Source organism: Brachyhypopomus gauderio, chromosome 12, assembly GCF_052324685.1.
Source record: "Brachyhypopomus gauderio isolate BG-103 chromosome 12, BGAUD_0.2, whole genome shotgun sequence".
NCBI lineage: Eukaryota > Metazoa > Chordata > Actinopteri > Gymnotiformes > Hypopomidae > Brachyhypopomus > Brachyhypopomus gauderio.
In genome coordinates, this window is record NC_135222.1 from 8,204,837 (window position 1) to 8,216,860 (window position 12,024).

Genomic DNA, 12,024 nt, shown 5'->3' on the forward strand with positions numbered 1-12,024 from the left:
GCGCGTCACGTGACAATCGCGAGCTTGTATTTCTGGCAACACGGAGGCTGCAGCCGGTGACTGGGCATTACTCTAACCGTAGATCAACATCATGTAGTAGACATGACTCACTACTCAAACTCACAGTGTACTACGCCCTGTTTAATATCTCCAGCAAACAATGCGACTGAATCTCCTCATAAAGGTGTCAGGAGTCAAATTTCAAGATTATTGTAATTCTTGTTTTTTTTTTACCAGATCCAGGTGTGCATTTCTTCTTTTAGATGACAAGTGCAGCCCCGTGTTATGTCTGTGAGGTCTAAGTACGGCAGCAGTTAATTGGTGCCACTGAAACAGGCAAATAGAATGAATAAATTGCCAAATATTCTCAACATGTTGCTGACGTAAGAGATAAACTTTTATTACTAGATAATTAGTTAGATATTAAGTTTTAACAGTCACAAGAGGTTGCACGGCTTATGTTAGTGGTTTTACCGAGAAAGTAATTAAATCAGACGTTTTAAAAGGATAACTCTTAAAAAGGCTCCATTGGCATCTAAAATCGCAAGATCCTACAATGGTGCTATTGCTGTATTCTTGCAACATGGTAGCGTTGAAGAAGCCGGTGTATGTATACGGTCAGTGGTTCTTACATAAGAAACATCAGGACCACAGAAACAAAATGAAACCGACAATTTATGTTAACTAGAAGCAAAATAATATATCCTTACTTAGTGGTTACTAATTTATTGGTTATATGAAATAAAAATTGAATTTTAATTTTAATGGTGTAGTTTATCTGGAAAATACATACTCAATTGCCATTTTGACATTAAGCATCATTATAACTTTAATTAAATATAGTCAAATATAATTTGATAAGAAATCCACAATGTATGCACAGGAAAACAAATTACAAAGCTGGTGATCTGAATTTATTATTTTTTCTTAGCAAGTATCACATACACACGCACACACACACTTAAAAAAAATATCCAGTAATGTGCCACTATGAACAAAATCTTCATTAATAATCTCCATGTCATTCTTGGGGCACTCAACTTTTTTCTTTCCTTTTTTGTTTTGTAATACAATGTAAAGTGAAAACAAAGTTAATAAGTGCCTGTTTATCTTTTTTTTGTTTGATTTTTTCCTTTATTTAAAACTTGGAACAACCAGCCGTGAAGAGGCTTGGACCACTAACCTTTCAGCTCCCTTCCCTCTCAATATGCAACATACGGATTTCCATATCTACAATATATCTTTTATTAAATAGGTTTGAACTTATCTCTCACACTTGCTTTTTGTCACAATTTTATAACATTTTGTTTGACAAATATCAGAATGGTCATTGGTAAAAATGTTTACATGGAATAAACTGTATAAAACTTTTTTTTCTTCTTTTTTGTTTGTTTTAAGAGATCTAGAATAAGCCATCAATTCTTGTCAACATCATCCACCCCCTCTTATTTAACACTATGTACTCGTAGAGTACACCGCAATGTCCAAACTTCAGAAATGCATCACATAAAATGATCGGAAGCAGCACTATCAGCAGCAACAGAGCAAAGAAGGCTCTGGGGGCCGGTGGAGGCCTCTCCCCCAGGGCTGATGGAGGCCCATCATGATGGAGGCCCATCAGCCCCCGGGGGCCGCCCGAAGCCCCTCCCCTGGAGCCACCCAGACCTTCAGCCCTGAGTATATCTAGCCCGTAGTTGATGGGGCCATGTGGGATTTTGACCCATCACTTGGAATGGTATTGCAGATTACACAGAAAAACAACAGGAAAAAAAACAAAACAAAAAAACAAACAAAGGATGGGTATGTTTAAGTAGAGATGAACTGAAGTTGGTTTGAATAAAGAGAGTAATCAGGACCAGTCCCATTTGGAAGAAAGGTTAGCTCCACGTGCTAGTGTTCAGCTACACGTCTACTCGGACCCGAACATTAAACGCAACACCAAACTTTGGGTCGTCTTCCAGCCTGCACTCACACTACCGTCTCCGCACCGTCTTCGTCCTCCCGTCTCAGCATCCGTCCTGCATCACTTGGCTTGACAAATATTCAGCACCTTTATCAGGCAGCTGTGAAATAACCGAGGAAAGAGAGGGCAGTGATGATGACCGAAAGCTCCTGACTACTGGACCGCCCATTACAGAAACAGATTCCCGCAAAAAAGGGGGCTGTTTCTAGTCTGATTGTTGGCTGCGTAATGTAAAAGATTTGGGGAACTTAAATTTCAGTAACAACAAGCAGTCCATCAAATATAACTGCAAACGTTTGTTGCTCCATGGATTCAAAAGTGGTTCAGCTTTCCAAGGCCCAGAACAAGTCAAACATCAATGAAATCTCACCATAACATACATTCAATACACCGGACAACAGCATTGAATTATAGGCCATCAATATACAGTCAACAACGTTCGCTGCAATTTGCATCACATGTTTTCATTTCAATCAAATGTTTGGATTCCAAAACACAATACTCACAAATGAAAATAAAGCTTGAGAGAAAAACAGTTAACTTGCTGTGTGATTAAACACTCGGGGCAGCAAAACATGAATAAAGGACTATTTCATTCAGGGTGTAACAGTGACGCACACGTCCTGATTTCAACATATAGTGTGGGTACTATTCCCCTCCCCCATCTCAGCAAGACAAAAATGCATAAATTAAATGTCAAACAAAATTCCAGCACATTTGAAGCGAATTAATAAGGCCTGTCCTTTTATGTTTTAATTCTCTAAAATAAATAATGAACAAATTGGATATCTTATAGGGAAGCAGGAAAGCAGCCAGTTCATACAAATGTCCACAGTGCCAGCACTTCTCCACTGCCAGGCTGTGGTTTGTAGTGTTTGAGGTTTACCCAGATACACAGTAATATTGTCCTTTTCAGTTGAGGGGGGATGGGGGGATGGGGGTTGTCAAATGTGTTTTCTTTATATACAGGTACATATATATTCATAAAAAAGGGTGAGGTAGATAAATGCTTGAAGGAGAAACAAAAAAAAAGTCCCAAAGTCATGAAAAAGAAATATATAAAAATATTTCAAAATGCAACACAATCAAGGGGGATTTTTTACAGTGATTTTAAACACATTGCAAAAAAAGTAAATCAAAATAAATAATGAAAATAAAACAAGGGAAATTAAGGTAAGAAAAAGTAAATTAGGCAATGAAAAAAATCCTTCAAAACTATATATATATATATATATATATATATATATATATATATATATATATATATATATATATATATATAAACTGGCGCTGGTTAAATCTTATGAAATGTATAAAGGTGAAAGCTTAGATGCAAAAACCAACTCTTAACTACCCCTACCTCTGCACAGATATGCCAAATCACATCCTTTTAATGCTTGTTTCTTTTTTGTAGTAGAAGGTGATGAACATGATGGCAAGTCACAAATCAACCTGAACGTCACGTATGAGACAAAACAGCTAACAGCTATCTATGCAAGGGAAGAAAGATCTGTAAAAATGCTCAATTTAGATGCCTTTGCAAGCAGGGCAAAGCAACTGAGAGGAACAGGTGGTGAGAATGTGAAGCAGTTTGAGTTTGAACCTGAGATTTTTGTTTGCGCCTTGATGTTACGCAAGACACGCTTGACTACTGATAGGTGTCCAACAGTTTCCATGGTGCTACCACGAATGTAACAGTAAGTATATTAATTTGTAGCTTTGCCCCTCCCACAAAAAAAGGAAAATAAAAGATGGACTGAAGACATGTAGGCTTCCAGCTTCAGAAAATTTTTTTCCAAAATAACACAATAATAAGAGTAAGGGAGGGAAAGAAACCTTTCCACTTGGGGGCAAATATAAATAGTGTATATATTTTTTCATTTTCTGCAAAAGTATAAGAAAATGGACTGTACTGGACACAGTAAAGGATTCAACCCGAAGGATCGTTAACATACAGATATATATTACAACCACAAAAGAAAAAAAATGAGAATAAAATAGCAGCTTCTTTCAGTACAGACATATAGATGTTCATCTGAACTGTAAAAAAGGTACAAAAGTGACACAGACAAATGATGTGTATGCTCTGTGGTCCGACATACAACTGAAAGACCAATAGAGATGTCTGGACTATGCAGTAGGAGAATGTGACAGGACAACCAAAAAAAAAAAAAACCCAAACCAAACAAAACCCTTCTCTAAAATGCCTCACTTTACTCCAAACGAATAAACCTTCACACCTTTGACTGAATCCTTTCTTCTTCGCGCTTTCTCTTCTGGGTTTTCTTTTCTTGTTATGTGGTCACTATTTGTGTATGTTTTTTCTTCTTTTTTTGCTCCTTTATTTATTATTTTATCTTTTTTTTTGCAATGTTTGAGCTCATATTCCTGTCTGAATGCAGCTCACCTAATGGAAGTTTAGCAGTAGAATCGAATGTGACAGACAGACAACTGGTCATTAACAGATAGGAGGCGAATCAGTGAAATGCCTCAGCTCACTGTAACCATTAAGCACAAGAAGATCTGGGGAAAAAAATATGTACACACACACACACACACACACACACACACACCGACACACACACACACACACACACACACACACCGACACACACACACACACACACACACACACACACACACACACACACCAGTGGGGGGGTATTTGCTCCTTCAGAACCACAGAAGGTATTTGAACAGAGACAGAGAGAGAAGGAGTATACCATTTTGAAAGAAAAAAAAAGGCAGGTTTGAGCCATTCCGCGCTACTATTTAGACCATCTGGTAGGATAACTCAGGAGTGTGGTGCCTCCATTCTCCTTTCCATCTCTTCTCAGCGCCACCTAGCTTCATGCCACGGTAGCAGCACCTACTAAAACCCTCCCCAGGAGCTCCAAAGGGGAAAGGGACATGGAATGAGAGTGCGTTCGCACTCACAGACAAACACAGAGACACACTCTCATACACACACACACACACACACACACACACACACACACACCCCTGTGGCAATCGCTCTAAGAGCTACCATTCACTGTACAGCATGTCTTTGGACACAAAATTGGAACAAAGACATGAGACATCCATCCCTCAAGTGCTTTTCTGTTGGATTTGCTTATAGATATGCTTGATTTCATTTTACAATAATGCCACCTCACCATTTCTGATTTAAGATAGGCTCTGAAAACTCCCCCTCCTCCTCCTATTTGGAAATTTATAAAAGTAACAAAAACAGTATAAAAGCGGTTCAGCTCTCAGGAGGGAGTGTGAACTCCTTGGAAGTTATTTGTGTTTTCTTTTCTCTTTTACCATTCAGTCTGTGTTCCGTTCTACGTGTCTACAGCAACAGCAGATGTTTTGCCACCTGCCAGTCAGTCAATGCAGGTCAGAATACTTGAAGGAAGAAAGAAAGAAATAAAGAAAAAAGAAAAAGAGAAAGAAAGAGAGAAAAAAAAAAAAAAACTACATCCACTGAGGTATAATTGAAGGTTGACAGCCTTGATGCGTTTTTTGTACTGGTTTGTCTGTCCGTTTCCTTTCTGGGCTTCCCGGGACACCAGGTGAGACGGGGTGAGGTGTCGGCCGGCCGAGCGTGCCAGGCCGGAAGCAGAAAGAGGCTCTAGGAAACAGGGAGATTTCAGGGACAGGGAGGTGGGAGTGGCGGTGGGCGGAGCCAGATCAGCACGCCGACGACTGAGGCAAAGGCAGAGCGCGCTCGTTTTTCCGGCCTCCGTTCATGTGCGCGTAAGGCTGCGTCTCGTCGAACGGGCCCCGCAGTACCACAGCCGGCCCATTGGCGGAGGAGGAGGAAGAGGAGGAGGAGGCGGCGGGGGGGCCGGGGCGTTTGTCCGTCGCCAGCCCCGATGAGCCCGGCGAGGAGGGCGGGGGCGTGGAGCCCGGGGGCGGAGCTGGGCCCTGCGGGGCGCCGCTCTGCTGCGGGGAGGCGGCGGCCGGAGGCTGCAGACTGGTGGAGGGCTCCAGAGGGACGTTCTCCATGATGCCCACGTTCTCCATGTCCAGCTCCTCGGTGTCGGGAGGCTTGTTCTCCTCGCTGTAGAAGAAGCTGACCTCCTTGAAGGGCGGCTCCAGGTCGTCTTTGATGCTGCTGATGATCTCCAGGAAGGAGGGACGCATCTTGGGGTTGTACTGCCAGCACATGCGCATCAGCTCGAACCTGGACACACACGCACACGTGTGACATTAAAGCTGCCGTACGCTCATTTGTTTTAAAGAACACTGTCTAAAACTGGTCTTTAGCTGTAATTAAAACATTTGCTTAATGCAACAAATATGATCAACAATACATTTTAACATCTATAACATGTTAATGTATTAACTATGTAATATTAGCTATTATTAACTATTTTTATTATTAACTATTATTACAAAGAGGCGTTCTTCTCATCCAGTCAATTATTTTGCATATGCTGAGTGATGATGTCTTTGGAGGGAGTACAAGAGATAACAAGACCTGAAACATCATCATTACAGCATCTTTAAATGATACCAAAAAATACATAAACTCTTATTGACCACGACAAAGCTAGTGCGTTTTGTAGGGACCTGTATGGTAAACAGGTAAGCACTTTTTTACACTTATTTTTTCAAAAGAAAAACGGGCCAGCAGGTTCAAACCCTCACAAACATTCATGCAACCAAAAATATTACTTCAGAGCCCATCAACAGGAAGGAACACTTGGATCTGTTCTGACTATAAACAACAGGTGGCAGTGTGGAGACCGGCCCATATCAAAAGGCCCGCTGACAGCAGCTACAGGCCAGCCACAGCTGCGGTGATCTCAGCACGAATTCCGAGGCTTGCCATAGTACAAAGCAAACAGAGCAAACAGAGAGTTTGCGCTGAAATCACACGGCCAAGCAATTAAAAGGCCATAAAGGAGGGAAAGCCCTGCTGCTATTCTCTATAGCTCAGTGAGTGTGAGAGACAGAGGGGTGAGGGAAACAGAGGAGGGTGGGTGAGAGAGAGAGAGAGAGAGAGAGAGAGAGAATATGAGAGTGAGACAAAAAGAGTGTGTGAGAGAGAGAGTGTGTGAGAGAGAGTGTGAGAGAGAATATGAGAGTGAGACAAAAAGAGTGTGTGAGAGAGAGTGTGTGAGAGAATATGAGAGTGAGACAAAAAAGTGTGTGTGTGTGTGTGTGTGTGTGTGAGAGAGTGTAAGAATGTGTGAGTGTGTGTGAGAGTGTGTAAGAGATCATAAGAGTGTGTGGGAGAGATAGAGAGTGCTTGAGAGTGTGTTGAAGAGTGAGAGAGACAGAGAGAGAGAGAAAGAGAGAGTGTGTGTAAGAAAGTGTGAGTGTGTGAGAGAGTGTGTGAGAGATACAGAGAGTGCTTGAGAGAGTGAGAGTGTTGAAGAGTGAGAGAGAGAGAGAGAGAGAGAGAGAGAGATGGCTTACATTGCTGAGCATTCCACTTCACCACCTTTAATTACACACAAACAAGCTAAGAATACCAGAGGAGCCTACAGACTGCTCCAATAAATACCACCATGCCCCCACTGCTAGCTTCATTTCAACGACACACACACACACACACACACACACACACACACACACACACACACACACACACACACACACACACACACACACACACACACACACACCCCTCTGAACCACAGCATGCGCACACACGCACACATGCTGCTCTCTACTGGCACACACAGCCATTACAAACATCAGCTGACAACACAAACACTGGTTACAAATAACCCTACCACACAAACTCGCTCCCCCACTCAAACACGCATTGCTTTCAGTCCGCGCTCGATACGCACACGCGTGCGCTGGAACACACACTTCAAACAAACAACAGTTCACCGTGCGTGACTGCTGGGAGAGTGGACCCGGTGCCCCGGGCTTGGTCTGCTGGGAGAGTGGACCCGGTGCCCCGGGCTCGGTCTGCTCTGCATGGCACTTTATGAGGTTTTCCACTGAGGGGGGAGAACTGGGCACCTCCACCGCCTCCGCTGCTAAAAGGGCTGAAGGGACTGCACACCTCCCCACTGTACACATGAACCTGTTGAGCTGGTGCGCGCACGTGTGTGTGTTTGTGTGTGTGTGCGTGTGGCCATCTGCTGCAGATGCAACAGCACAAACACAGAAACGTGTTAATAATCTTGTGACAAGTGCACGGAAACACACGCTCTGCCCAAGCAAAACTGTAGAGAAAGGCAGCGGGAGATATAATATTGAAAAGCTAAACTGGGCTGGAAAGCTGAGCTCAAGTCCATGAGCACGTGTACAGAAGCCTGACTCCAACACCACGTGTGTGTAATGTCCAAACAGATCCCTCTCATTCTGAACAATCTGTTGTTCTTAAGGTAAGAGAAAATGACATCATACATATTACACAAACTACTCTAGGAGAGGTGCCAACAGAATTGACACAATGATTGCATTCAGGTCTTTAGGGGTCAAATGCAGACTTCTCTAAAGCAAAACAACACAGTCAGAGCCCCAAAACAGTGGAGGCTGTGTAGCTCAGACCATAAGGGACTCGCACCTCTTTTACTGGTCTCACTTTACTGAGGAATTGCACACATACGCACACATACACGCACACACACACATCCACACGCACACACAGCTCCGTGACGTCACCCCCATGTTATTTACAACCCTGTTCAGCTGGGTGCAGCTGTGGAGGGTCTTGTGACACAGCTATGAGCAGCTGTGTGGGCGGCGGGCAGGGGGAGCTGACACACGTACAGCGAGTGGACGTCTGCTCCTCACACACCAACACGGTTAAACCGGAGGCTTTTAGTGGAGGAGTGACCGGAAGGAGGCGCGTCTGAGAGCCAAGAACCGACCCGGCTCCTGGTCGACTCAGGAGTGCAAACCAGGCGGGTGACCCGTCAACGCAGTACAGCAGAGATCAGAGTCAGGCCCAGCAGTGACGCCACACCCAAGGGGCAGGTGGCTGATTATAGAATGGGGTTACATGGTGGGTGTGTGGGGCGTGGTGTAGGTGGAGGGTGTGTGGGGCGTGGTGTAGGTGGAGGGTGTGTGGGGCGTGGTGTAGGTGGTGGGTGTGTGGGGCGTGGTGTAGGTGGTGGGTATGTGGTGTAGGTGGAGGGTATGTGGGGCGTGGTGTAGGTGGAGGGTGTGTGGGGCGTGGTGTAGGTGGAGGGTATGTGGGGCGTGGTGTAGGTGGAGGGTGTGTGGGGCGTGGTGTAGGTGGAGGGTATGTGGGGCGTGGTGTAGCCCCCGTGGAGGGGGCACACACAATGCAGTGCAACAGTTACTAGGATCCTACCAACCGCGATAATCAGATAGTACAACCAACTAAGGAAACAATAACCATATATCAATAAAAGTAAAATCACAGTAAATAAAAATACAATCACAATACATCAAGAACAATCTACCCAGACACATGTGGTGTATGTGGTGTAGGTGGAGGGTATGTGGGGCGTGGTGTAGGTGGAGGGTATGTGGTGTAGGTGGAGGGTATGTGGGGCGTGGTGTAGGTGGAGGGTATGTGGGGCGTGGTGTAGGTGGAGGGTATGTGGGGCGTGGTGTAGGTGGGGGGTGTGTGGGGCGTGGTGTAGGTGGAGGGTGTGTGGGGCGTGGTGTAGGTGGAGGGTGTGTGGGGCGTGGTGTAGGTGGAGGGTGTGTGGGGCGTGGTGTAGGTGGAGGGTGTGTGGGGCGTGGTGTAGGTGGAGGGTATGTGGGGCGTGGTGTAGGTGGAGGGTATGTGGGGCGTGGTGTAGGTGGAGGGTATGTGGGGCGTGGTGTAGGTGGAGGGTGTGTGGGGCGTGGTGTAGGTGGAGGGTGTGTGGGGCGTGGTGTAGGTGGGGGGTGTGTGGGGCGTGGTGTAGGTGGAGGGTGTGTGGGGCGTGGTGTAGGTGGAGGGTATGTGGGGCGTGGTGTAGGTGGAGGGTATGTGGGGCGTGGTGTAGGTGGAGGGTGTATGGGGCGTGGTGTAGTTTGTTTTTTCTGTTCGTTTACAGAGGGCCTGGTAGTTATCATTCAGCACAATACCAGTTTCAAATGACAGCAAAATTGACCAATCATATCTTCCCTCTTAGTGGGCAGGCTTAACTGTATGATAATTTCCGCCCGCTGTGGCGACGCTAGCTGTCGTTAGTGTACCACCGCTAGCTAGTTTCATTCAGTCCTTTGATGCCCTCATGAGCGTTGTTTACATATTCCGCTCCCGAGGAACACGGAGCTGTGAACATCATTTTGTTGGAACCTTATTTTGCTTAAGAAGTTATCTAGTACAGATATTATTGTTTATTGCGTTTCTAAAGCTGTACTGTCGTCTCAGTTTTTTATTTTTTATTTATTGCAGTTAATTAGGAAAGGAAACAAATTTTTTTCCGGGGGGGGGGGGGGGGGGCAGGTTTAATGGTCACGGTTAGCTACTGGGTGGAGGGTGTGGTGTAGGTGGATGGTGTGCAGGGCCTGTGGTTTGTGATGGGTGTGCAGGGCGTGTGGTAGGTAATGGGTATGTGAGGCGTGTGGTGTAGGTGGAGGGTGTGTGGGGCGTGGTGTAGGTGGAGGGTGTGTGGGGCGTGGTGTAGGTGGAGGGTGTGTGGGGCGTGGTGTAGGTGGAGGGTGTGTGGGGCGTGGTGTAGGTGGAGGGTGTGTGGGGCGTGGTGTAGGTGGAGGGTGTGTGGGGCGTGGTGTAGGCGGTGGGTGTGTGGGGCGTGGTGTAGGCGGTGGGTGTGTGGGGCGTGGTGTAGGTGGAGGGTGTGTGGGGCGTGGTGTAGGTGGAGGGTGTGTGGGGCGTGGTGTAGGTGGAGGGTATGTGGGGCGTGGTGTAGGTGGAGGGTGTGTGGGGCGTGGTGTAGGTGGAGGGTGTGTGGGGCGTGGTGTAGGTGGAGGGTGTGTGGGGCGTGGTGTAGGTGGAGGGTGTGTGGGGCGTGGTGTACGTGGATGGTGTGTGGGGCGTGGTGTTGGTGGAGGGTGTGTGGGGCGTGGTGTAGGTGGATGGTGTGTGGTAGGTGATGGGCGAGGGGCGTGGTCAAGGTGGATGGTGTGTGGGGCGTGGTGTAGGCGGTGGGTGTGTAGGGAGTGGTGTAGGTGGTGGGTGTGTGGTAAGTGGTGGGAGTGTGAGGCGTAGTGTTGGTGGAGGGTGTGTAGGGCGTGGTGTAGGCGGTGGGTGTGTGGGGCGTGGTGTAGGCGGTGGGTGTGCGGGGCGTGGTGTAGGCGGTGGGTGTGCAGGGCGTGGTGTAGGCGGAGGGTGTGTAGGGCGTGGTGTAGGCGGAGGGTGTGTGGGGCGTGGTGTAGGCGGTGGGTGTGTGGGGCGTGGTGTAGGCGGTGGGTGTGTGGGGCGTGTGGTAGGTGGTGGGTGTGTAGGGAGTGGTGTAGGTGGATGGTGTGTGGTAGGTGATGGGTGAGAGGGGTGTGTGGTAGGTGGTGGGTGTGTGGGGCGTGGTGTAGGTGGATGGTGTGGTAGGTGATGGGTGAGGGGGTCGTGTGGTAGGTGGTGGGTGTGTGGGGCGTGTGGTAGGTGGAGGGTGTGTAGGGAGTGGTGTAGGCGGTGGGCGTGTAGGGCGTGGTGTAGATGGTGGGTGTGTAGGGCGTGGTGTAGGCGGTGGGTGTGTGGGGCGTGTGGTAGGTGGAGGGTGTCTAGGGAGTGGTGTAGGTGAATGGTGTGTGGTAGGTGGAGGGTGTGTGGGGCGTGTGGTAGGTGGAGGGTGTGTAGGGAGTGGTGTAGGTGGATGGTGTGTGGTAGGTGGTGGGTGTGCAGGGCGTGGTGTAAGCGGTGGGTGTGTGGTAGGTGGTGGGTGTGTGGGGCGTGGTGTAGGCGGTGGGTGTGTGGGGCGTGGTGTAGGTGGTGGGTGTGTAGGGCGTGGTGTAGGTGGTGGGTGTGTAGGGCGTGGTGTAGATGGTGGGTGTGTAGGGAGTGGTGTAGGCGGTTGGTGTGTGGGGCGTGTGGTAGGTGGAGGGTGTGTAGGGAGTGGTGTAGGCGGTGGGTGTGTGGGGCGTGGTGTAGATGGTGGGTGTGTAGGGAGTGGTGTAGGCGGTGGGTGTGTAGGGCGTGGTGTAGGTGGTGGGTGTGTAGGGAGTGGTGTAGGCGGTGGGTGTGT

General features: G+C 47.5%; 1 protein-coding gene across 2 annotated transcripts in view; it reads right to left on the bottom strand.

Moving 5' to 3' along the window:
• Window positions 1–3,244: 3,244 nt before the first annotated feature.
• Window positions 3,245–12,024, bottom strand: part of igf1rb (insulin-like growth factor 1b receptor) — a 55,274-nt gene continuing 46,494 nt past the window's right edge. For both annotated transcript variants that reach the window (XM_077024837.1, XM_077024836.1), the window contains exon 21: window positions 3,245–6,137. In XM_077024837.1, coding sequence (XP_076880952.1) covers window positions 5,642–6,137 — 496 coding nt within the window. In that variant the 3' untranslated portion in view covers window positions 3,245–5,641. The remainder of the gene's footprint in view (window positions 6,138–12,024) is intronic.